The sequence below is a fragment of the Cherax quadricarinatus genome, chromosome 22, assembly GCF_038502225.1.
Source record: "Cherax quadricarinatus isolate ZL_2023a chromosome 22, ASM3850222v1, whole genome shotgun sequence".
NCBI classification, from domain to species: Eukaryota; Metazoa; Arthropoda; class Malacostraca; order Decapoda; family Parastacidae; genus Cherax; species Cherax quadricarinatus.
The window spans coordinates 35,429,036-35,452,948 of record NC_091313.1 but is presented as its reverse complement, the minus strand read 5'-3'; the positions used below and the strand labels follow the sequence as shown (position 1 = coordinate 35,452,948).

Below are 23,913 nucleotides of genomic sequence, written 5' to 3'. Positions count from 1 at the left end.
CGTCAATAAAGTACTCTGGCCCCCAGTAAAATCACGACCCTGGAGCTTTAGGACATCCTTCCCCAAACTCATGGATGGTGTCTTAAAACCGTAGAAGTGGGTTTATACTCTTTTCCCATTTGATCTCTCTATCTACTTTCCCCAGTTGATCTCTTTATCACTCTGCATGAAAAACCTTCCACCACACTTTACGTAGGATTCGGGCAAATGTTAACAGACCAATTCTGGTTACGTTATTATGGTTAACGTAAGTGGGGACGTTTTCCGAGGCTTTCCTAAACTAGTTATAGGTGTAGTCATGTCAGGAACACAACCCTCGAGGAGCCGACCCAGTCAGATCCTCATTGGACGCTCACACACATTGCTGGATTCCATTATTTCCTGTGTCATGGCCTGCCTTATATAATTCAAAGATCTCTGCAACTGTCTCTTATATAACTACTTCTGCCCATTTTAATTTGTCAATATGAAAAAATGTCCGACAAACTCGGTCTTTAAGACCACACGAAACAGGAAAGACCACCGACACAAAACCGTTCACCACACAAGCCCAGAAGCTAATTAGGATGCAGCCAGTAACCATAGAGAGTCCTAAAATGTCCTGCTTCGAGTTGCTAGGCCAGTTTAACATTTTTATAATGAACAAATGCTCCCAAGTGGGGTATAACTTTGGATTTCACTGAGTGCCTTCCATCCAACATACTTTAATGATGAACACTGAAAGGTCTTAAATCAAAGAGAAATTACAATATTCTTTGTTTTTTATTAGATATTTTTATCAGTACCATAAGGATATACATATATATATATATATATATATATATATATATATATATATATATATATATATATATATATATATATATATATATATATATATATATATATATGCAAAACAACCACTCTGAAAGAATAGAGAAACTCCAAGCACTTTCGTGACTACTCACATTATCAAGGAACTATGAAAGTAAATCATCCAAGGAAGGTATATAAGGGGTCTGGCCAACACCTCACTATCAGATCCCACAACGGTTAAACACCTGATGCGCGCCGGCCCAACTGGACAGGTCCTTTGCACAACCACCAACAAACTATTCTACCCAAGAAAAATTTTAAAATTATTATTTGTCCAGTGTATTATTAAATTCTTCCCAAATTCTATTAATTATAAATGGATCTAATTTATATAAACCAAAGGAAATATTGGAAATATAAACACAAATGCAGTATAATGTGATCCTTTATTGACAACGTTTCACCCACACAGTGGGCTTTCTCAAGTCACACACGGATCTACCTGGTAGATCCGTGTGTGACTTGAAAAAGCCCACTGTGTGGGTGAAACGTTGTCAATAAAGGATCACATTATACTGCATTTGTGTTTATATTTCCATTGTGTCGGTATTTTATACCATTTATGTCCAAAGGAAATATTCATATTATTGTCAAAACTGCTTTTTATGAAACAAGATTCAATTATATTCCTGTCGACCATGGACTTGCTTGATACTACTTTCTCAACTTTTTGAAAATCAATTGGATGGTTAAAATCTCTTACATGAATAAATAGAGCATTGGAATCTTGTCCAGTTCTAATGCTATATTTATGTTGTTTTAATCTTAGTTCGAGATTTTTACCAGTTTGACCGTAATGAACTTTATCGCAAATTTTACAAGGAATCTTATAGACACATCCATCAGCATTTTTGGGGGGAATTCTTTATCAAAAGTTTTTTTACTGTATCAAGATTTTTGAATACAACTTTAATATTAAAAGTCTTAAGAAGAGAAGGCATATCAACCAAGTTTTCATGGTAAGGGAGAACCAACATATTTTTAGTTGAATAAGGCTGGTTGTCCCCTTTTTGGATTATAAAAAGTATTTCTAGCAAATTTAAAAGATTTATCAATTACATTTCTTGGGTATTTTAAATCATGTAATTGATAAATCTTTTAAAGTTGCTAGAAATACTTTTTACAATCCAAAAAGGGACAACCAGCCTTATTCAACTAAAAATATGTTGGTTCTCCCTTACCATGAAAACTTGGTTGATATGCCTTCTCTTCTTAAGACTTTTAATATTAAAGTTGTATTAAAAAATCTTGATACAGTAAAAAAACTTTTGATAAAGAATTCCCCCCAAAATGCTGATGGATGTGTCTATAAGATTCCTTGTAAAATTTGCGATAAAGTTTATTACGGTCAAACTGGTAAAAATCTCGAACTAAGATTAAAACAACATAAATATAGCATTAGAACTGGACAAGATTCCAATGCTCTATTTATTCATGTAAGAGATTTTAACCATCCAATTGATTTTCAAAAAGTTGAGAAAGTAGTGTCAAGCAAGTCCATGGTCGACAGGAATATAATTGAATCTTGTTTCATAAAAAGCAGTTTTGACAATAATATGAATATTTCCCTTGGTTTATATAAATTAGATCCATTTATAATTAATAGAATTTGGGAAGAATTTAATAATACACTGGACAAATAATAATTTTAAAAATTTTCTTGGGTAGAATAGTTTGTTGGTGGTTGTGCAAAGGACCTGTCCAGTTGGGCCGGCGCGCGTCAGGTGTTTAACCGTTGTGGGATCTGATAGTGAGGTGTTGGCCAGACCCCCTTATATACCTTCCTTGGATGCTTTACTTTCATAGTTCCTTGATAATGTGAGTAGTCACGAAAGCGCTTGGAATTTCTCTATTCTTTCAGAGTGGTTGTTTTGCATATTCTGAAATCACCTGTTTATTGTTATCTTATTGCGCATATATATATATATATATATATATATATATATATATATATATATATATATATATATATATATATATATATATATATATATATATATATATACATATATATGTATATATATATATATATATATATATATATATATATATGTATATATATATATATATATATATATATGTATATATATATATATATATGTGTATATATATATGTATATATATGTATATATATGTATATATATATATGTCGTGCCGAATAGGCAGAACTTGCGATCTTGGCTTAAATAGCAACGTTCATCTTGCCATATAGGACAAGTGAAAATTTGTGTATGCAATAATTTCGCCAAAATCATTCTGAACCTAACGAAAAAAATATATTTCACTGTGTTTGTTTGGTATTAAATTACTGTAAACAAATCTAAAATATATTTAGTTGGGTTAGGCTAAAATAAATTGCTCTTGTCATGATAAGGTTAGGTAAGTTTTCTAAGATTCTTTTGGTGCAAAATTAAAAAAAATTTACGTTAACATTAATGAAAAAAATATATCTTTAAACGTATAAGATAAAATTTCAGAAAGGACTTAATTTTAAATGAGTTCTTGCTAATTGACCAGTTTTATATATTCGGCACGACATATATATATTATATATATATATATATATATATATATATATATGTAATATATATATATATATATAATATATATATATATATGTCGTGCCGAATAGGCAGAACTTGCGATCTTGGCTTAAATAGCAACGCTCATCTTGCCATATAGGTCAAGTGAAAATTTGTGTATGCAATAATTTCGCCAAAATCATTCTGAACCTAACGAAAAAAATATATTTCACTGTGTTTGTTTAGTATTAAATTATTGTAAACAAATCTAAAATATATTTAGTTGAGTTAGGCTAAAATAAATTGTTCTTGTTATAATAAGGTTAGGTAAGTTTTCTAAGATTCTTTTGGTGCAAAATTATAAATTTTAACATTAACATTAATGAAAAAAATATATCTTTAAACGTATAAGAGAAAATTTTAGAAAGGACTTAATTTTAAATGAGTTCTTGCTAATTGACCAGTTTTATATATTCGGCACGACATATATATATATATATATATATATATATATATATATATATATATATATATATATATATATATATATATATATATATATATGTCGTGCCGAATAGGCAGAACTTGCGATCTTGGCTTAAATAGCGACGCTCATCTTGCCATATAGGACAAGTGAAAATTTGTGTATGCAATAATTTCGCCAAAATCATTCTGAACCTAACGAATAAAATATATTTCACTGGGTTTGTTTAGTATTAAATTATTGTAAACAAATCTAAAATGTATTTAGTTGGGTTAGGCTAAAATAAATTGCTCTTGTTATAATAAGGTTAGGTAAGTTTTCTAAGATTCTTTTGGTGCAAAATTAAAATTTTTTACATTAACATTAATGAAAAAAATATATTTTTAAACGTATAAGAGAAAATTTTAGAAAGGACTTAATTTTAAATGAGTTCTTGCTAATTGACCAGTTTTACATATTCGGCACGACATATATATATATATATATATATATATATATATATATATATATATATATATATATATATATGTATATATATATATATATATATATATATATATATATATATATATATATATATATATATATATATACATAAACGCTGATCTCTGGCCGAAGGAGATTCGAACCTACGAACCTTGGAACAAGGTATGCAGTGCTTTACCATTCTCACCACACTGGACCAATACCTTGGCGTCCAGCTTACGCTAGACGTTGATCCAAGGCAGCCAGCTTTCAGGGAGAAGGCTTACAGCTTTTCACCTCATCCCCTGCATGCATCAGCCTTACTAGAGATTTTAACAATGCAAGGAATTCGCAGGAGCAGGCGAAATATACACAAACACTGATCTCTGGCCGTAGGAGACTCGAACCTACGAACCTTGGAACAAGATACGCAGTGCTTTACCATTCAACATCTAGTGTAAGCTGGACGCCAAGGTATTGGTCCAGTGTGGTAAGAATGGTAAAGCACTGCGTACCTTGTTCCAAGGTTCGTAGGTTCGAGTCTCCTTCGCCCAGAGATCAGTGTTTGTGTATATTTCGCCTGCTCTTGCGAATTCCTTGTATATATATATATATATATATATATATATATATATATATATATATATATATATATATATATATATATATATATATATATATATATATCGTGCTGAAGAGGCAGAACTTGCGATCTTGGCTTAAATAGCAACGCTCATCTTGCCATATAGGACAAGTGAAAATTTGTGTATGCAATAATTTCGCCAAAATCATTCTGAACCTAACGAAAAAAAATATATTTCACTGTGTTTGTTTAGTATTAAATTATTGTAAACAAATCTAAAATATATTTAGTTGGGTTAGGCTAAAATAAATTGCTCTTGTTATAGTAAGGTTAGGTAAGTTTTCTAAGTTCCTTTTGGTGCAAAATTATAAATTTTTACATCAACATTAATGAAAAAATATATCTTTAAACGTATAAGAGAAAATTTTAGAAAGGACTTAATTTTAAATGAGTTCTTGCTAATTGGCCAGTTTTACATATTCGGCACGACATATATATATATATATATATATATATATATATATATATATATATATATATATATATATATATATATATATATATATATATATATATATATATATATATATATATACGAATATGACACACACCTGAGGTCAACCTTTATGAAGGCACTGAACCTGTCACTAGAGGATGAGCAATGGGATCAGGCAACCCTCTCAGTGCGACTGGGAGGTATAGGAGTGCGCTTTTCTGTCTTCGTGTTTGGCTTCCAGTGCATTAGTCAAGAATATTGTTCCCGAACGCTTGAGAGACGTGGTAGGAGATCAAGACCCCAGGTTTACTGAAGCAGCGATTCGGTGGGACACCCTTACAGATTCCTCCAGTAGACCAGCTTCTCCCAAAGAACACAAACAGTCCCACTGGGACAAACCGATCATGGAAAAAATCGCCAACCCAATGCTCTCTAACGCCTCAGGAAAGGACAAAGCTCGTCTCCTGGCAGTGAAAGTACTACACTCAGGAGATTTCCTGTTAGCTGTTCCCAATTCCTCCTTGGGCACTAGACTAGACCCACAGGCCATTCTGATTGGTGTTGCTCTTCGCCTAGCCGCCCCCATCCTCACCGAACATAGGTGTATTTGCGGCAGGGCGACAGCTGATCAATTCGGACTTCATTGTCTTGTGTGTCACACAGCAGAAGGGAAGTATGCCAGGCATGAGGAGGTCAATGACATCATAAAGAGAAGCCTCACCACAGCCCGTTGCCGAGCTCAACGGGAACCCCAAGTGCAGAGGTCTGACGGAAGTCAAAAGCGTCCTGATGGAGCCACTATGCTACCTTGGAAGGATGGAAAGCAGATTGCCTGGGACTACACATGTGCCGCCACATTGGCAGACACCTACTTGTCATAGGTAATAGCTCAGTAGTGTCCATACCTGTACATGTCTAAAGTTTTATACAACTTTCTTACATTAATTATGAGCGACATGTGTGTTGTCCAACACTGCCTGGTCTGGCAACTCCCCCTCCTACCCCATAGTCATGCTCTCTTTCAGTGTCTCTCGCTCCTTTCCTTCTGATTTGAGTCTCTATATTTCTTTTTCCTTTTCATCACAACCCGCTGGGTACGGTCGGAATCCAGGTGTTCCCGGAGAGTTACTGGGAGCCGCTGGTGGTGTTGAATAACTCTACGGTGAGGGTGGAAGAAGGCTCTAGAGTCACTATCAACCAGGCGGCTCTCAAAATCATGCACCCCAACATAGCACCCTCGGACATCACATATACCATTGTCCAGCGTCCACAGAATGGCTACTTGCAGGTCGACTTGGGCCAGACCAAAACATCAGAGCTCCAAGATGAAGCCAACCTACTCAGTTCTAAGGTAAATATATTTTTAGCTCAAGTTGAACCATTAGAAATTATTTGATGATCATTAATTTGCTGTTTCCCTGGTAGCTGAGATGTGAGTTTTCAATGTTCATTGTAGCTTGCCATCGTCAGGGCTTAATATTCAAGAGAAAAAAACAGTGTATTCTACTCCTTTCATCAATCTTGTATTTCTGCGCTTCTGGCCGCCAGCCACTACTGACTTAAAATTCACTCACTCGTCACCTATTATTCACACCCCTACCACCATTTCATTCACGACATTATTTAACCACCAGCCTACCAGTTACACACCTTGAACCACCAGGATACCAGTTACACACCTTAAACCACCAGCCTACCAGTTACACACCTTGAACCACCAGGATACCAGTTGCACACCTTAAACCACCAGCCTACCAGTTACACACCTTAAACCACCAGGATACCAGTTACACACCTTAAACCACCAGGATACCAGTTACACACCTTAAACCACCAGCCTACCAGTTACACACCTTAAACCACCAGGATACCAGTTACACACCTTAAACCACCAGGATACCAGTTACACACCTTAAACCACCAGGATACCAGTTACACACCTTAAACCACCAGGATACCAGTTACACACCTTAAACCACCAGGATACCAGTTACACACCTTAAACCACCAGGATACCAGTTACACACCTTAAACCACCAGGATACCAGTTACACACCTTAAACCACCAGGATACCAGTTACACACCTTAAACCACCAGCGTACCAGTTACACACCTTAAACCACCAGCTTACCAGTTACACACCTTAAACCACCAGTCTGTAATTAACACCCCCACCACAGGCCTCCAACTCTCACTCTACCACCATTCTTCTACTAGCACCTCCACCCCCACCACCAGCCCCCTACTATCACCCCAACACCTCCAGCCCCCTACTAACACCCCACCACCAGCCCCCTAATAACACCCCCACCACCAGCCCCCTACTAACACCATCACCATCAGCCTCCTACTAACACCACCACAACCACCACCATCCACCTACTAACACCCTTACCACAATCCACCTACTAACAACCTCACCACCAACCTCTTACTAACACCACCACCACCACCATCCTTCTTCTAACACCTTTACCACCATCCTCTTACTAACACCTTCACCACCAGCCTCCTACTAACACCGTCACCACCAGCCTCCTACTAACACCCTCACCACCAGCCTCTTACTAACACCGTCACCACCAGCCTCCTACTAACACCACCACCCTCCTGCTAACTCTCCCACCACCAGCCTCCAACTATCACCCCACCACCAACCTCCTCCTAACACCCCCACCACCGGCCTATTACTAACACCCCCAGCACCATCCTCCTACTAACACCCTCACAACCACCCTCCTACTAACACCTTCACCACCAGCCTCCTACTAACACCTTCACCACCAACCTTCTACTAACACCCTCACCACCACCCTCCTACTAACACCCTCACCACCACCCTCCTACTAACACCTTCACCACCAGCCTCCTACTAACACCCTCACCACCACCAGCCTCCTACTAACACCCTCACCACCACCAGCCTCCTACTAACACCCTCACCACCAGTCTCCTACTAACACTCTCACCACCACCAGCTTTCTACTAACACCCTCACCACCAGCCTCTTACTAATACCCTCACCACCACCAGCCTTCTACTAATACCCTCACCACCACCAGCCTTCTACTAACACTCTCACCACCAGTCTCCTACTAACACCCTCACCACCACCAGCTTTCTACTAACACCCTCACTACCAGCCTTTTACTAATACCCTCCCCACCACCAGCCTCCTACTAACACCATCACCACCAGCCTCCTACTAACACCATCACCACCACCAGCTTTCTACTAACACCCTCACCACCAGCCTCTTACTAATACCCTCACCACCACCAGCCTCTTACTAATACCCTCACCACCACCAGCCTCTTACTAATACCCTCACCACCACCAGCCTCTTACTAATACCCTCAACACCACCAGCCTCTTACTAATACCCTCACCACCACCAGCCTCTTACTAATACCCTCACCACCACCAGCCTCTTACTAATACCCTCACCACCACCAGCCTCTTACTAATACCCTCACCACCACCAGCCTCTTACTAATACCCTCACCACCACCAGCCTCTTACTAATACCCTTGATTACACTTGATTACAGCACCTGCCACCACCACTTGATTACAACGCCTGCCACCACCTCTTGATTACAGTACCTGCCACCACCCCTTGATTACAATGCCTGCCACCACCACTTGATTACAATGCCTGCCACCACCACTTGATTACAGTACCTGCCACCACCACTTGATTACAATGCCTGCCACCACCACTTGATTACAATGCCTGCCACCACCACTTGATTACAATGCCTGCCACCACCACTTGATTACAATGCCTGCCTCCACCACTTGATTACAGTACCTGCCACCACCACCTGATTACAATACCTGTCACCACCACTTGATTACAGTACCTGCCACCACCACTTGATTACAATACCTGCCACCACCACTTGATTACAGTACCTGCCACCACCACTTGATTACAATGCCTGCCACCACCACTTGATTACAATGCCTGCCACCACCACTTGTTTACAATGCCTGCCACCACCACTTGATTACAATGCCTGCCACCACCACTTGATTACAATGCCTGCCACCACCACTTGATTACAATGCCTGCCACTACCACTTGATTACAATACCTGCCACCACCACTTGATTACAATACCTGCCACCACCACTTGATTACAGTACCTGCCACCACCACTTGATTACAATGCCTGCCACCACCACTTGATTACAATGCCTGCCACCACCACTTGTTTACAATGCCTGCCACCACCACTTGATTACAATGCCTGCCACCACCACTTGATTACAATGCCTGCCACCACCACTTGATTACAATGCCTGCCACTACCACTTGATTACAATACCTGCCACCACCACTTGATTACAATACCTGCCACCACCACTTGATTACAGTACCTGCCACCACCACTTGATTACAATGCCTGCCACCACCACTTGATTACAATGCCTGCCACCACCACTTGATTACAATGCCTGCCACCACCACTTGGTTACAGTGCCTGCCACCACCACTTGGTTACAATGCCTGCCACCACCACTTGGTTACATTGCCTACCACCACCACTTGGTTACAATGCCTGCCACCACCACTTGGTTACAATGCCTACCACCACCACTTGATTACAATGCCTGCCACCACCACTTGATTACAATGCCTGCCACCACCACTTGATTACAATGCCTGCCACCACCACTTGGTTACAATGCCTGCCACCACCACTTGATTACAGTACCTGCCACCACCACTTGATTACAATGCCTGCCACCACCACTTGATTACAGTGCCTGCCACCACCACTTGTTTACAATGCCTGCCACCACCACTTGATTACAATGCCTGCCACCACCACTTGATTACAATGCCTGCCACCACCACTTGATTACAATGCCTGCCACTACCACTTGATTACAATACCTGCCACCACCACTTGATTACAATACCTGCCACCACCACTTGATTACAGTACCTGCCACCACCACTTGATTACAATGCCTGCCACCACCACTTGATTACAATGCCTGCCACCACCACTTGATTACAATGCCTGCCACCACCACTTGGTTACAGTGCCTGCCACCACCACTTGGTTACAATGCCTGCCACCACCACTTGGTTACATTGCCTACCACCACCACTTGGTTACAATGCCTGCCACCACCACTTGGTTACAATGCCTACCACCACCACTTGATTACAATGCCTGCCACCACCACTTGATTACAATGCCTGCCACCACCACTTGATTACAATGCCTGCCACCACCACTTGGTTACAATGCCTGCCACCACCACTTGATTACAGTACCTGCCACCACCACTTGATTACAATGCCTGCCACCACCACTTGATTACAGTGCCTGCCACCACCACTTGATTACAATGCCTGCCACCACCACTTGGTTACAGTGCCTGCCACCACCACTTGGTTACAATGCCTGCCACCACCACTTGGTTACAATGCCTACCACCACCACTTGGTTACAATGCCTGCCACCACCACTTGGTTACAATGCCTACCACCACTTGATTACAATGCCTGCCACCACCACTTGATTACAATGCCTGCCACCACCACTTGGTTACAATCCCCGCCAGCAGCTGGAGCTTAGCATTCACATCAGCAATCATTACTAGTGGGATAACTTATATAATTCAGAACAGGTGTTTTCCACGATTTCTCATCAGTTCTAGCTTTATATAGAACTAAATGTAGAATATTGGTAGCTGTGCGATCCGAGAAAGGTACCCTTGTATTGCATGGCCCGAACCTCCTGAATGTTAGTGTATGTGTAAGAAATAGTTAGAAACGGGATGTTCAATAAGTTTAATTTTAACAACCACGGAACTGACTGGGATAAATATACCAAGAGCTATCAGATATATCCTGGGAATCAAATATGAGCACCCTAAATCCCCACCAGTGCTTAGAGAAGGTGAATACAGAAGCATACAAGGTATGTATGAAGCACGTACTATTGAGGAAACCCAGAAGCAACTCATATATAAATACCGTGCCGTATGAGATGGTACAGAAGAAAATGGGATACTGAATTTTTAAAAACACTCTCTTACCAGAGAGATCACTGAATTAGAGCAAAACCTTTAGATGTTATACCTGACAGAAGAAGTCCAAAGGGAACAAAGGGCCATACAGGATATTGCAAGAAACCAGAAACATTCCTATTCCTATGCAAAATCCAAGCTAAGAACTACCTGTAGAACTGGACCACTACTGAGAGGAGACTCACATACTGGCGATGAACAGGAAATGAGTGAAATTTTAAAAGAACAGTTTGAGTCGGTGTTCAGCAACCCACTAAATGACAGCAAGGTAGAAAATGCAGAAACATTTTTCACTCCAGCAGAAGGCCACACAGACCAACTAACTGACAGTACAAATGTCTTAGATTTCGAAAAAGAAATGGATAACAATCCCACTCACTGAGCACCTGGACCACATTCATGGAATGCTCTATTTATTAAGAAGTGCAAAGTACCACTAGTACGAGAAAGAACTGAGATCTAGGTGAAATATCGGAGGCCTTAAAGAGTGCAAACATAGCTTCTTTACGTAAGAGAGGTAGTAGAGCACTAGCTAAAATTACAGACCAGTAGTCCTAACTTCTCACATCATGGATATCTTCGAAAGACTGATGAGACGGCAGATTACAAATTTCATGGAGCAGCATAACCCGAACCAGCATGGTTTTAGAGACTGACGATCATAATAAATAACTAAAAAAGGCACAATACCGTGATTGGAACAATACACAAATAACCCGCATATAGAAGAGAGGAGCTTACGACGACTTTGTAAATAGTCCAAGTCGGACCGAAACGTTGTCGTAAGCTCCTCTTCTATAAACGATACCACGAGCGGGGATAGAACCCGCGATCAGAGTCTCAAAACTCCAGACCGTCGCGTTAGCCACTGGACCAGCTAGCCACAATAAGATTCATCCAACTAGGTATATTTCTACACCATAGGAAGGTTAGCACAGGCACCCACTGTGACCACAAATGCAAGTTTTTACAGACGAATCTCCAGCTAGCGTGGCCGTGACGAACTCTAGCTCAAGTCCCCTCAAAGCCGTTAACATGACTCATGAAATCGTAATGACACGGTTGCAAACAAACCATACCACGGACGGGGATAGAACCCGCGATCAGAGTCTCAAAACTCCAGACCGTCGCGTTAGCCACTGGACCGGCTAGCCACATAAGAGTCATCCAACTAGGTATATTTCTACATCATAGGAAGGTTAGCATAGGCGCCACTGTGCTAGAGTTCGTCACGGCCACGCTAGCTGGAGATTCGTCTGTAAAAACTTGCATTTGTGGTCACAGTGGTGCCTATGCTAACGTTCCTATGGTGTAGAAATATTCCTAGTTGGATGAATCTTATTGTGGCTAGCTGGTCCAGTGGCTAACGCGACGGTCTGGAGTTTTGAGACTCTGATCGCGGGTTCTATCTCCGTCCGTGGTATGGTTTGTTTACAAGCGTGTCATTACGATTTCGTGAGTCCTCTCTTCTATGTGCGGGTTATTTGTGTAAGGACGATCATGCCTGTCACAGCTACTGAACCATTATGACAGAATTACGGAGGCGTTGGAAGACGACCAAAACGCAGATGTAGTTACACAGATTTTGCAAAGAAGGTTGACAAATGCGATCATGGAGTGATAGCGCACAAAATGAGGGCCATGGGCATTACGGGGAAGGTAGGCAGATGGATTTTCGGGTTCCTAATACATAGAACAGAAAAAGTAATAGTAAACAGAGCAAGAGCCAGCATCAGCGAGGTAAAAAGCTCAGTGCCCTAAGGCACTGTCCTGGCACCTCTGCTGTTTCTCGTCCTCGTATCAGACATAGATAAAAAACACCTGGCACAGTTTTGTATCATCATTTGCAGATGACACTAAAATAAGCATGAAAGACATTACGGTATAGGACACTGAAAAATTACAGGAAGACATAAGCAGGGTTTTCCAGTGGGTAGTGGAGAACAACATGACGTTCAGTGGTGATAAGTTCCAGCTGCTTAGGTATGGAAAGAATGAAGTACTCAATAGGAAAACTATATACAAAACTCATGAGGGTCACGTAATAGAACGAAAGGAACACGTAAAAAAAACTGGGAATAATTATGTCAAATGAACTTTCTTTTAAAAACCATAACAAGACAAAGCTCACGACAGCCTGGAAGATGAAGGGCTGGGTATTGAGAACTTTCAAAGCAAGGAAATAATGCCAATAGTGACACTCTTCAAATCGCTAGTGCTCCCTCATTTATAATATTGTTCAGTGCTGACGGCCCCGTTCAAAGCAAGAGAAATATCAGAACTGGAACAAATACAGGGATCGTTTACGGCTCACATTGAGCCAGTAAAGCACCTAAATTACGGGGGACGCCTTCAAATCTTGTACATGTACACAAATAACCCGCACATAAAAGAGAGAAGCTTACGACGACGTTTCGGTCCGACTTGGACCATTGACAAAGTCACACTAACCAGAAGTGGAGCAGGACTGTTATATATACGCAGGAAGAGGTGGTGGTGGTAGTAGTAGTAGTAGTAGTAGTAGTACAAGAATGGTATGTAATACCGACAAGATGAAATTAAGACACATGCACAACACCCGGGCATCACATTGTACATGTACTCCGGTAAGATTGAATCTTACCAGAAAATATCAGAAACACGGTTGGAACAAGTGTAGAAGACTTCAAGAGGAAACTAGACAAGTATCTTCACCAGGTGCCAGATCAACTAGGCTGTGATGAATATGTGGGGCAGTGGGCCTCCAGCAGCAACAGCCTGGTTGACCAGGCAAGCAGCAGACGAGTCTAACCCATGGCCGGGCTCTGAGAACAGTGAAAATCTGGAAATTCTTCTAAGGCATATCAAAGGTATAGCGTGGCCTAAGTTTCTAACTTAGTTAAATATTAGCAATGAAGATTTGAATCTAATTAAGAGAGGTATTCACAAGTTATCACATGGACATTAATACCCAATTTCATCAATAAAAGATTAAATTAGGACATACATAGCCCATAATTAATTCGTTCCTTCCACTAATAAAGACCAGCCTTGAATCAAGGCTGAACACTCATTCTGGGAAGAGCAAAAATTGTTGTAATGATAACCATAATTTTTTAAGAGGTGGACCGGTAAGACATCGGAAGGCTCGGTCATATGACCAAAAACTCCACTGGCGGGTCATATCATTAAGATCCGCATCAGGAATCACTGGTCCTGTTTCCTAACAAACCTTACCTAACCTTGTTATGGGAGAGACCAATTCCCAGTGCACTAGCATATTAAGTGAAGCCATTCAGAAAACGCATCATCAGGTTATTAACGTTGCAGACAATCAGATAAAGCTCAGTGAAACTGGGAAGACAAGAATAAAAACTAACAAGTGTGAATAATGCCACTGGAGGCAGAGGATCCTCTAATACAACGTTGCGTCCAAGGCTTGACTTTATCAAAACACAAATAACTAAATAACTCACGAGTAAGGAGAGAGCGGAGAAGTGAGGATTGGCAAAGAATAGCGCGAGGTTAGTGTCCTCACTCGTGGAAACAAAGTCAGGGATTAACTCAGCATCAGATCGCTTGATGGCAACATGTAGCAGCGGAAGTTCAGGAATTCAATTTACTGTTTTGTATGGGACGACACAGTCTTAAAAACCTTCAAACACTTCTCTTGTCAGGTACGTGAGTTGTTCATAGTTTTCAACGTCTTCAATGAATGTTGCACAAAATCTTGCACTAGTCTTGGTGTGAAGTTGTGTCGGGAAACGGAGGTGTATTCCACAGTTCCCCTGCAAGGTGAAGTTCTTTGGTGAACACTGTGTTCTTGTTCGTAGGTGTAGTGAAGATTCGTAGGTTTTACTGGTGAGGCTGCCAATATGGTCGTTAACTTCTGGTTCTTCTTAAGAGGTGTGAGAGTTTTGATCTCCTGGCGGAGCTACAGTGGGTGTGGAGTTGGTGGCAGGTTGGGCAGCCGGTGGTTAGGAGAGGCTTGGGCAGCTGGTGGGTCAGGAAAGGCTTGGGCAGCTGGTGTGACAGGAGTGCCTTGGGCAGCTGGTGGGTTAGAAGTGGCTTCGGTAGCTGGTGGGTCAGGAGTGAATTGGGTAACTGGTGGGTCAGGAGAAGCTTGGGCAGTTGGTGCGTCAGGAGTGGCTGGGAAACTATTGGGACAGGAGTGGCTTGGGTAGCTGGTGGGTCAGGAGTGGCTTGGGCAGCTGGTGGGTCAGGAGTGCCTTGGGTAGCTGGTGGGTCAGGAGTGGCTTGGGCAGCTGGTGGGTCAGGAGTGGCTTCGGTACCTGGTGGGTCAGGAGTGGTTTGGGCAGCTGGTGAGCCAGGAGTGGCTCAGGCAGCTAGTGAGTCAGGAGTGGCTCAGGCAGCTAGTGAGTCAGGAGTGGCTCAGGCAGCTAGTGAGTAAGGAGTGGCTCAGGCAGCTAGTGAATCAGGAGTGGCTCAGGCAGCTAGTGAATAAGGAGTGGCTCAGGCAGCTAGTGACTCAGGAGTGGCTCAGGCAGCTAGTGAGTCAGGAGTGGCTCAGGCAGCTAGTGAGTCAGGAGTGGCTCATGCAGCTAGTGAGTCAGGAGTGGCTCAGGCAGCTAGTGAGTCAGGAGTGGCTCAGGCAGCTAGTGAGTCAGGAGTGGCTCAGGCAGCTAGTGAATCAGGAGTGGCTCAGGCAGCTAGTGAGTAAGGAGTGGCTCAGGCAGCTAGTGAGTCAGGAGTGGTTTGGGCAGCTGGTGAGCCAGGAGTGGCTCAGGCAGCTAGTGAGTCAGGAGTGGCTCAGGCAGCTAGTGAGTCAGGAGTGGCTCAGGCAGCTAGTGAATCATGAGTGGCTCAGGCAGCTAGTGAGTAAGGAGTGGCTCAGGCAGCTAGTGAGTCAGGAGTGGCTCAGGCAGCTAGTGAGTCAGGAGTGGCTCATGCAGCTAGTGAGTCAGGAGTGGCTCAGGCAGCTAGTGAGTAAGGAGTGGCTCAGGCAGCTAGTGAGTCAGGAGTGGTTTGGGCAGCTGGTGAGCCAGGAGTGGCTCAGGCAGCTAGTGAGTCAGAAGTGGCTCAGGCAGCTAGTGAGTCAGGAGTGGCTCAGGCAGCTAGTGAATCATGAGTGCCTCAGGCAGCTAGTTAGTAAGGAGTGGCTCAGGCAGCTAGTGAGTCAGGAGTGGCTCAGGAAGCTAGTGAGTCAGGAGTGGCTCAGGCAGCTAGTGAGCCAGGAGTGGCTCAGGCAGCTAGTGAGTCAGGAGTGGCTCAGGCAGCTAGTGAGTCAGGAGTGGCTCAGGCAGCTAGTGAGTCAGGAGTGGCTCAGACAGCTAGTGAGTCAGGAGTGGCTCAGGCAGCTAGTGAGTCAGGAGTGGCTCAGGCAGCTAGTGAGTCAGGAGTGGCTCAGGCAGCTAGTGAGTCAGGAGTGGCTCAGGCAGCTAGTGAGTCAGGAGTGGCTCAGGCAGCTAGTGAGTCAGGAGTGGCTCAGACAGCTATTGAGTCAGGAGTGGCTTAGGCAGCTAGTGAGTCAGGAGTGGCTCAGGCAGCTAGTGAGTCAGGAGTGGCTCAGGCAGCTAGTTAGTCAGGAGTGGCTCAGGCAGCTAGTGAGTCAGGAGTGGCTCAGGCAGCTAGTGAGTCAGGGGTGGCTCAGGCAACTAGTGAGTCAGGAGTGGCTCAGGCAGCTAGTGAGTCAGGAGTGGCTCAGGCAGCTAGTGAGTCAGGATTGGCTCAGGCAGCTAGTGAGTCAGGACTGGCTCAGGCAGCTAGTGAGTCAGGAGTGGCTCAGGCAGCTAGTGAGTCAGGAGTGGCTCAGGCAGCTAGTGAGTCAGGAGTGGCTCAGGCAGCTAGTGAGTCAGGAGTGGCTCAGGCAGCTAGTGAGTCAGGACTGGCTCAGGCAGCTAGTGAGTCAGGAGTGGCTCAGGCAGCTAGTGAGTCAAGAGTGGCTCAGGCAGCTATTGAGTCAGGATTGGCTCAGGCAACTAGTGAGTCAGGAGTGGCTATGGCAGCTAGTGAGTCAGGAGTGGCTCAGGCAGCTAGTGAGTCAGGAGTGGCTCAGACAGCTAGTGAGTCAGGAGTGGCTTAGGCAGCTAGTGAGTCAGGGGTGGCTCAGGCAGCTAGTGAGTCAGGAGTGGCTCAGGCAGCTAGTGAGTCAGGAGTGGCTCAGGCAGCTAGTGAGTCAGGGGTGGCTCAGGCAGCTAGTGAGTCAGGAGTGGCTCAGGCAGCTATTAAGTCCGGAGTGGCTCAGGCAGCTAGTGAGTCAGGGGTGGCTCAAGCAGCTAGTGAGTCAGGAGTGGCTCAGGCAGCTAGTGAGTCAGGAGTGGCTCAGGCAGCTAGTGAGTCAGGAGTGGCTCAGGCATCTAGTGAGTCAGGAGTGGCTCAGGCAGCTAGTGAGTCAGGAGTGGCTCAGGCAGCTAGTGAGTCAGGAGTGGCTCAGGCAGCTAGTGAGTCAGGAGTGGCTCAGACAGCTAGTGAATCAGGAGTGGTTTGGGCAGCTGGTGAGCCAGGAGTGGCTCAGACAGCTAGTGAATCAGGAGTGGCTCAGGCAGCTAGAGAGTCAGGAGTGGCTCAGGCAGCTAGTGAGTCAGGAGTGGTTTGGGCAGCTGGTGAGCCAGGAGTGGCTCAGACAGCTAGTGAATCAGGAGTGGCTCAGGCAGCTAGAGAGTCAGGAGTGGCTCAGGCAGCTAGTGAGTCAGGAGTGGCTCAGGCAGCTAGTGAGTCAGGAGTGGCTCAGGCAGCTAGTAAGTCAGGAGTGGCTCAGGCAGCTAGTAAGTCAGGAGTGTCTCAGGCAGCTAGTGAGTCAGGAGTGGCTCAGGCAGCTAGTAAGTCAGGAGTGGCTCAGGCAGCTAGTAAGTCAGGAGTGGCTCAGGCAGCTAGTGAGTCAGGAGCGGTTCAGGCAGCTAGTGAGTCAGGAGTGGCTCAGGCAGCTAGTGAGTCAGGAGTGGCTCAGGCAGCTAGTAAGTCAGGAGTGGCTCAGGCAGCTAGTAAGTCAGGAGTGGCTCAGGCAGCTAGTAAGTCAGGAGTGGCTCAGGCAGCTAGTGAGTCAGGAGCTGTTCAGGCAGCTAGTGAGTCAGGAGTGGCTCAGGCAGCTAGTGAGTCAGGAGTGGCTCAGGCAGCTAGTAAGTCAGGAGTGGCTCAGGCAGCTAGTAAGTCAGGAGTGGCTCAGGCAGCTAGTGAGTCAGGAGTGGCTCAGGCAGCTAGTGAGTCAGGAGTGGCTCAGGCAGCTAGTAAGTCAGGAGTGGCTCAGGCAGCTAGTAAGTCAGGAGTGGCTCAGGCAGCTAGTGAGTCAGGAGTGGCTCAGGCAGCTAGTAAGTCAGGAGTGGCTCAGGCAGCTAGTGAGTCAGGAGCTGTTCAGGCAGCTAGTGAGTCAGGAGCTGTTCAGGCAGCTAGTGAGTCAGGAGTGGCTCAGGCAGCTAGTAAGTCAGGAGTGGCTCAGGCAGCGTGTAAGTCAGGAGTGGCTCAGGCAGCTAGTAAGTCAGGAGTGGCTCAGGCAGCTAGTAAGTCAGGAGTGGCTCAGGCAGCTAGTAAGTCAGGAGTGGCTCAGGCAGCTAGTAAGTCAGGAGTGGCTCAGGCAGCTAGTAAGTCAGGAGTGGCTCAGGCAGCTAGTAAGTCAGGAGTGGCTCAGGCAGCTAGTAAGTCAGGAGCTGTTCAGGCAGCTAGTGAGTCAGGAGTGGCTCAGGCAGCTAGTAAGTCAGGAGTGGCTCAGGCAGCTAGTAAGTCAGGAGTGGCTCAGGCAGCTAGTAAGTCAGGAGTGGCTCAGGCAGCTAGTAAGTCAGGAGCTGTTCAGGCAGCTAGTGAGTCAGGAGTGGCTCAGGCAGCTAGTAAGTCAGGAGCTGTTCAGGCAGCTAGTGAGTCAGGAGTGGCTCAGGCAGCTAGTAAGTCAGGAGTGGCTCAGGCAGCTAGTAAGTCAGGAGTGGCTCAGGCAGCTAGTAAGTCAGGAGTGGCTCAGGCAGCTAGTAAGTCAGGAGCTGTTCAGGCAGCTAGTGAGTCAGGAGTGGCTCAGGCAGCTAGTAAGTCAGGAGTGGCTCAGGCAGCTAGTAAGTCAGGAGTGGCTCAGGCAGCTAGTAAGTCAGGAGTGGCTCAGGCAGCTAGTAAGTCAGGAGCTGTTCAGGCAGCTAGTGAGTCAGGAGTGGCTCAGGCAGCTAGTAAGTCAGGAGTGGCTCAGGCAGCTAGTAAGTCAGGAGTGGCTCAGGCAGCTAGTAAGTCAGGAGTGGCTCAGGCAGCTAGTAAGTCAGGAGTGGCTCAGGCAGCTAGTAAGTCAGGAGTGGCTCAGGCAGCTAGTAAGTCAGGAGTGGCTCAGGCAGCTAGTAAGTCAGGAGTGGCTCAGGCAGCTAGTAAGTCAGGAGTGGCTCAGGCAGCTAGTGAGTCAGGAGTGGCTCAGGCAGCTAGTGAGTCAGGAGTGGCTCAGGCAGCTAGTGAGTCAGGAGTGGCTCAGGCAGCTAGTAAGTCAGGAGTGGCTCAGGCAGCTAGTAAGATATTCTAGGGTTAATTTTTTTACTTCTCCTTTTATTCGTGTTTGCTCTTCATTTTTTTGGAACTGTCATATATTTTCTTGCAGTCCATAAAGATTATTGCAGTAATTCTGTCATAAAATTCCTGGAAGTTGGTCAGACAGGCTCTACCATCATTAAATTCTTGTTGGATTTCACTGACGAAATTACTTGACTCTAAATACTTCAGTATCTTCCTGGCAATATATTTCATTAATCAACAAAAGCTTCATGTCAGTGAACTGGATTTGTAATTTAATCACTTTTGTTTTATGGAATTGCTTGAGGTAGCATTCAGCAGTCTGATAATTATCTCGTCTCAAGCTACTTGCTGAAGATCATTTTGCTCCTTTGCTTTGATCTCATGGAGATACGTTTTCCGGGTCTATTGCTTATGGTGGTCCAGTTACTTTAGTGTCTGCTTCATCCCTTCCCCCCTTCCTTTGTTTTGCCTGTTTATCTTTTTAGTGTTGGATGATGTATCGTTGTTTCCTTGTTACCTGAAGTGTCTCTCGCCTGTACAAATATCTCGCCAAATTTTTCATTTAGTTCTTTGCGCACATCTCTGACGTCTACAACTGTGATTTTCTGTTTCTTCATCTCTGTCACTTGATATTTTATAGACGCTTTCCTTCTTTGGTCTCTACAAGACAGTTTTGATTTTGTTTTAGCCACATGTGATATGCCTTTTTCAAATGGTTTCGCAGCTTCTCTTCGCATCCATACTCAGTCGCTCTAAGCTTGTTTATATGTTTTCTTTTGTCCTTTAGTCATTTTTTTAACATTCTTCAGGTTCTTGCGGTGACCTTACAGCCCTGAGGAACCACGGGCTCTCTTTTTTCTTGTATATTTTTTCTTACCTCTATATTCTGTCTTGTATTACTATCATCTCCTGTTCTGTCGTGCCTTTCAGTTCCCTTTTCCAGTGAATTTTGCAGGAAACACCTCACACCTTCATAGTCTTTCTATATTGTAGATTTCTGTCTTCCATATTAATTTTCTCGTTTCCCCACTTCTGTTGTCGTTTTCTACATACAGTTTTGCTCTTGTATGTTTTATTCAGTGTTAACATTATATCTTATCTTACTGGCGCATTCCTACCTCTAATTCTTGAAATTTGTCTCACGTGTTGATTCAAAGTTTTCCACTCCTGTCTTCATTACCTTTAGCAACATCATTGATGGTATGATATCCCTTGTCGTGTAACACAGTTTGAAATGATCATATTCCTAGCCTTAAGAATTGGAGTTCATGCGTATCTGTCATCAAAGTGTTTTCACATCCTATCTGATAACTCAGTGGTACATCGTTTAGCATATAGTCGAAAGGATTCTAGTTCATTTCTCGGGCAAGGTAAGACTTATGGTCAAATCTCTCTACATCTTCTGCCTCTGTTTACTTAGCAGGAAACTGATACCTTAAATTATACCTCCAGAATGTAACCTACAACTGCAGGTCACATTCTGGAAAAGAGAACTGTGGAATCCCTTCGGAAACAAGCAACAGTGATTTACCTTCCTGGGTTATTATTTGGTAATAACACAACGGATAACAACCGGAAGAAAATCGTGTTTTTCTTCCTCTATACTTGCATGTGTTTCTATTATTTTTGGGTGACAGGTGAGCGAGTTCGACCAGGCACTCATCGACCAGGGTAAAGTCGAGTATGTGGAGGTCGGCACCAACGTCACCGCTGATCACTTTATCTTCGATGTAACCAACGGCATCTCCAGCCTTTCACGGCTTATCTTTAGTATTCAGGTAGGAGATCCCATCCTAATATACAGCCGAGCATGTCCCGTCTGTACCGGCTTATCTTCATTATAAATTTAGATCCCAGTAGGACACACTTAGGAGTGTTTCTGACTCTGTCGGGCAACGCTGTTTAATGTTAGTTTCTGAGTGCGAGCGCTCTTTGTGTGCTGTAATTTCTAAGGCTTTGTGTAAATAATCTCGGATAACTTGACATTTGTAATTGTTATTTATGCTACAGATACACTGGAAGTATTAAATAAGAACTCAACAATGATTCTTTCAGTTTGCATTCATATCTCAAAAGAAGTAAATGGAGATGCATTGTTTCTTGTATTGCAAGAGTGTCTACAATGTTGCTGCTTCAGGTAATCCCCAAGACAATCTACCTGTGGGCGGGACTGCTGGAAGTAGACGAAGGTTCGCAGACGATCATGACAGCGTCCGTGGTGACGGTTTTAACTGAGTATTACACCGACAAGATTGCTCAGTACCTCGTGGAGGTGAAGCCAGTGGCAGGCCAGCTGGAGCTGACCTCCAGGCCTCGAGTGAGAGTAGAGGCCTTCACACCTCTCCAGCTGCAACAGGGTTTGATTGCGGTAAGTGGCAGCACCTGTATTAGGAATTAATTGCGCTGAATGGCAGAAAGCTGCAACAGTAACTGAACTTACTGACAACAGCTGTAGTAGTGACTGTGGTGGACAACTGCAGCTGCAGCAATGACTTGTGACAGTTATCAACAGCTGTAATAGTGACTAGTATTGACAAATAGCAGTTGCAGCATTGACCGGTACTGACCGGTAGCCGTAGCAATGACCAGTGTTAAGAAATAACAGTAGCTGTAACAGTGACTAGAAGTGATGAGTGGCAGCAGCTGTATCAGGAAGATGTGCTGCAGTTGTAGCATAGAATCTGATAGATGACAAGAAACTACTGGGATTTGCATAGTTGAGTGTGTAGAGCAGAGACGGGTTCTGTGTGGGTGAGTTGCAGCAGCAATACTGCTGTTCTGTTCTGTGTGGGTGAGTTGCAGCAGCAATACTGCTGTTCTGTTCTGTGTGGGTGAGTTGCAGCAGCAATACTGCTGTTCTGTTCTGTGTGGGTGAGTTGCAGCAGCAATACTGCTGTTCTGTTCTGTGTGGGTGAAAGAGCAGAGACTATTTGGGTTAGTGACTGGAGCAGGAAAAGGAATTGTGCCGGGAAGAAAAATAAACATTGTATAGTTGATCTGACGTTCACTAAGTTATTTGGATGTGACGTTGTCCTGGGTGTCTAGCTGTGACGTTGTCCTGGGTGTCTAGCTGTGACGTTGTCCTGGGTGTCTAGCTGTGACGTTGTCCTGGGTGTCTAGCTGTGACGTTGTCCTGAGTGTCTAGCTGTGACGTTGTCCTGGGTGTCTAGCTGTGACGTTGTCCTGGGTGTCTGGATGTGACGTTGTCTTCGGTACCTGGATGTGACGTTATCCTGGGTGTCTGGATGTGACGTTGTCCTGGGTCTCTGGATGTGACGTTGTCCTGGGTGTCTGGATGTGACGTTGTCCTCGGTACCTGGATGTGACGTTATCCTGGGTGTCTGGATGTGACGTTGTCCTGGGTGTCTAGCTGTGACGTTGTCCTCGGTACCTGGATGTGACGTTATCCTGGGCGTCTGGATGTGACGTTGTCCTGGGTGTCTGGATGTGACGTTGTCCTGGGTTCCTGCATGTGACGTTGTCCTGGGTGTCTGGATGTGACGTCCTGAGTGTCTGGATGTGACGTTGTCATGAGTGTCTGGATGTGACGTTGTCCTGAGTGTCTGGATGTGACGTTGTCTTGGGTGCCTGGATGTGACGTTGTCCTGGGTTCCTGCATGTGACGTTGTCTTGGGTGCCTGCATGTGACGTTGTCCTGGGTGTCTGGATGTGACGTTGTCATGAGTGTCTGGATGTGACGTTGTCCTGAGTGTCTGGATGTGACGTTGTCTTGGGTGTCTTCATGTGACGTTGTTCTGAGTGTCTGGATGTGACGTTGTCCTGAGTGTCTGGATGTGACGTTTTCCTGGGTATCTGGATGTGACTTTGTCCTGGGTGTTTGCATGTGACGTTATCCTGAGTGTCTGGATGTGACGTTGTCCTGGGTGTCTAGATGTGACGTTGTCCTGGGTGTCTGGATGTGACGTTATCCTGGGTGTCTGGATGTGACGTTTTCCTGGGTATCTGGATGTGACGTTGTCCTGGGTGCCTGCATGTGACATTGTCCTGGGTGTCTGGATGTGACGTTGTCCTGGGTGTCTGGATG

General features: G+C 44.3%; 1 protein-coding gene across 1 annotated transcript in view; it reads left to right on the top strand.

Annotated features, from left to right (window-relative positions):
- LOC128689813 (chondroitin sulfate proteoglycan 4) overlaps window positions 1–23,913 on the top strand; it is a 375,987-nt gene that overhangs the window by 321,961 nt on the left and 30,113 nt on the right. The window contains exons 13-15 of the mRNA XM_053778303.2: window positions 6,517–6,756; window positions 21,506–21,646; window positions 22,006–22,236. Coding sequence (XP_053634278.1) covers window positions 6,517–6,756; window positions 21,506–21,646; window positions 22,006–22,236 — 612 coding nt within the window. The remainder of the gene's footprint in view (window positions 1–6,516; window positions 6,757–21,505; window positions 21,647–22,005; window positions 22,237–23,913) is intronic.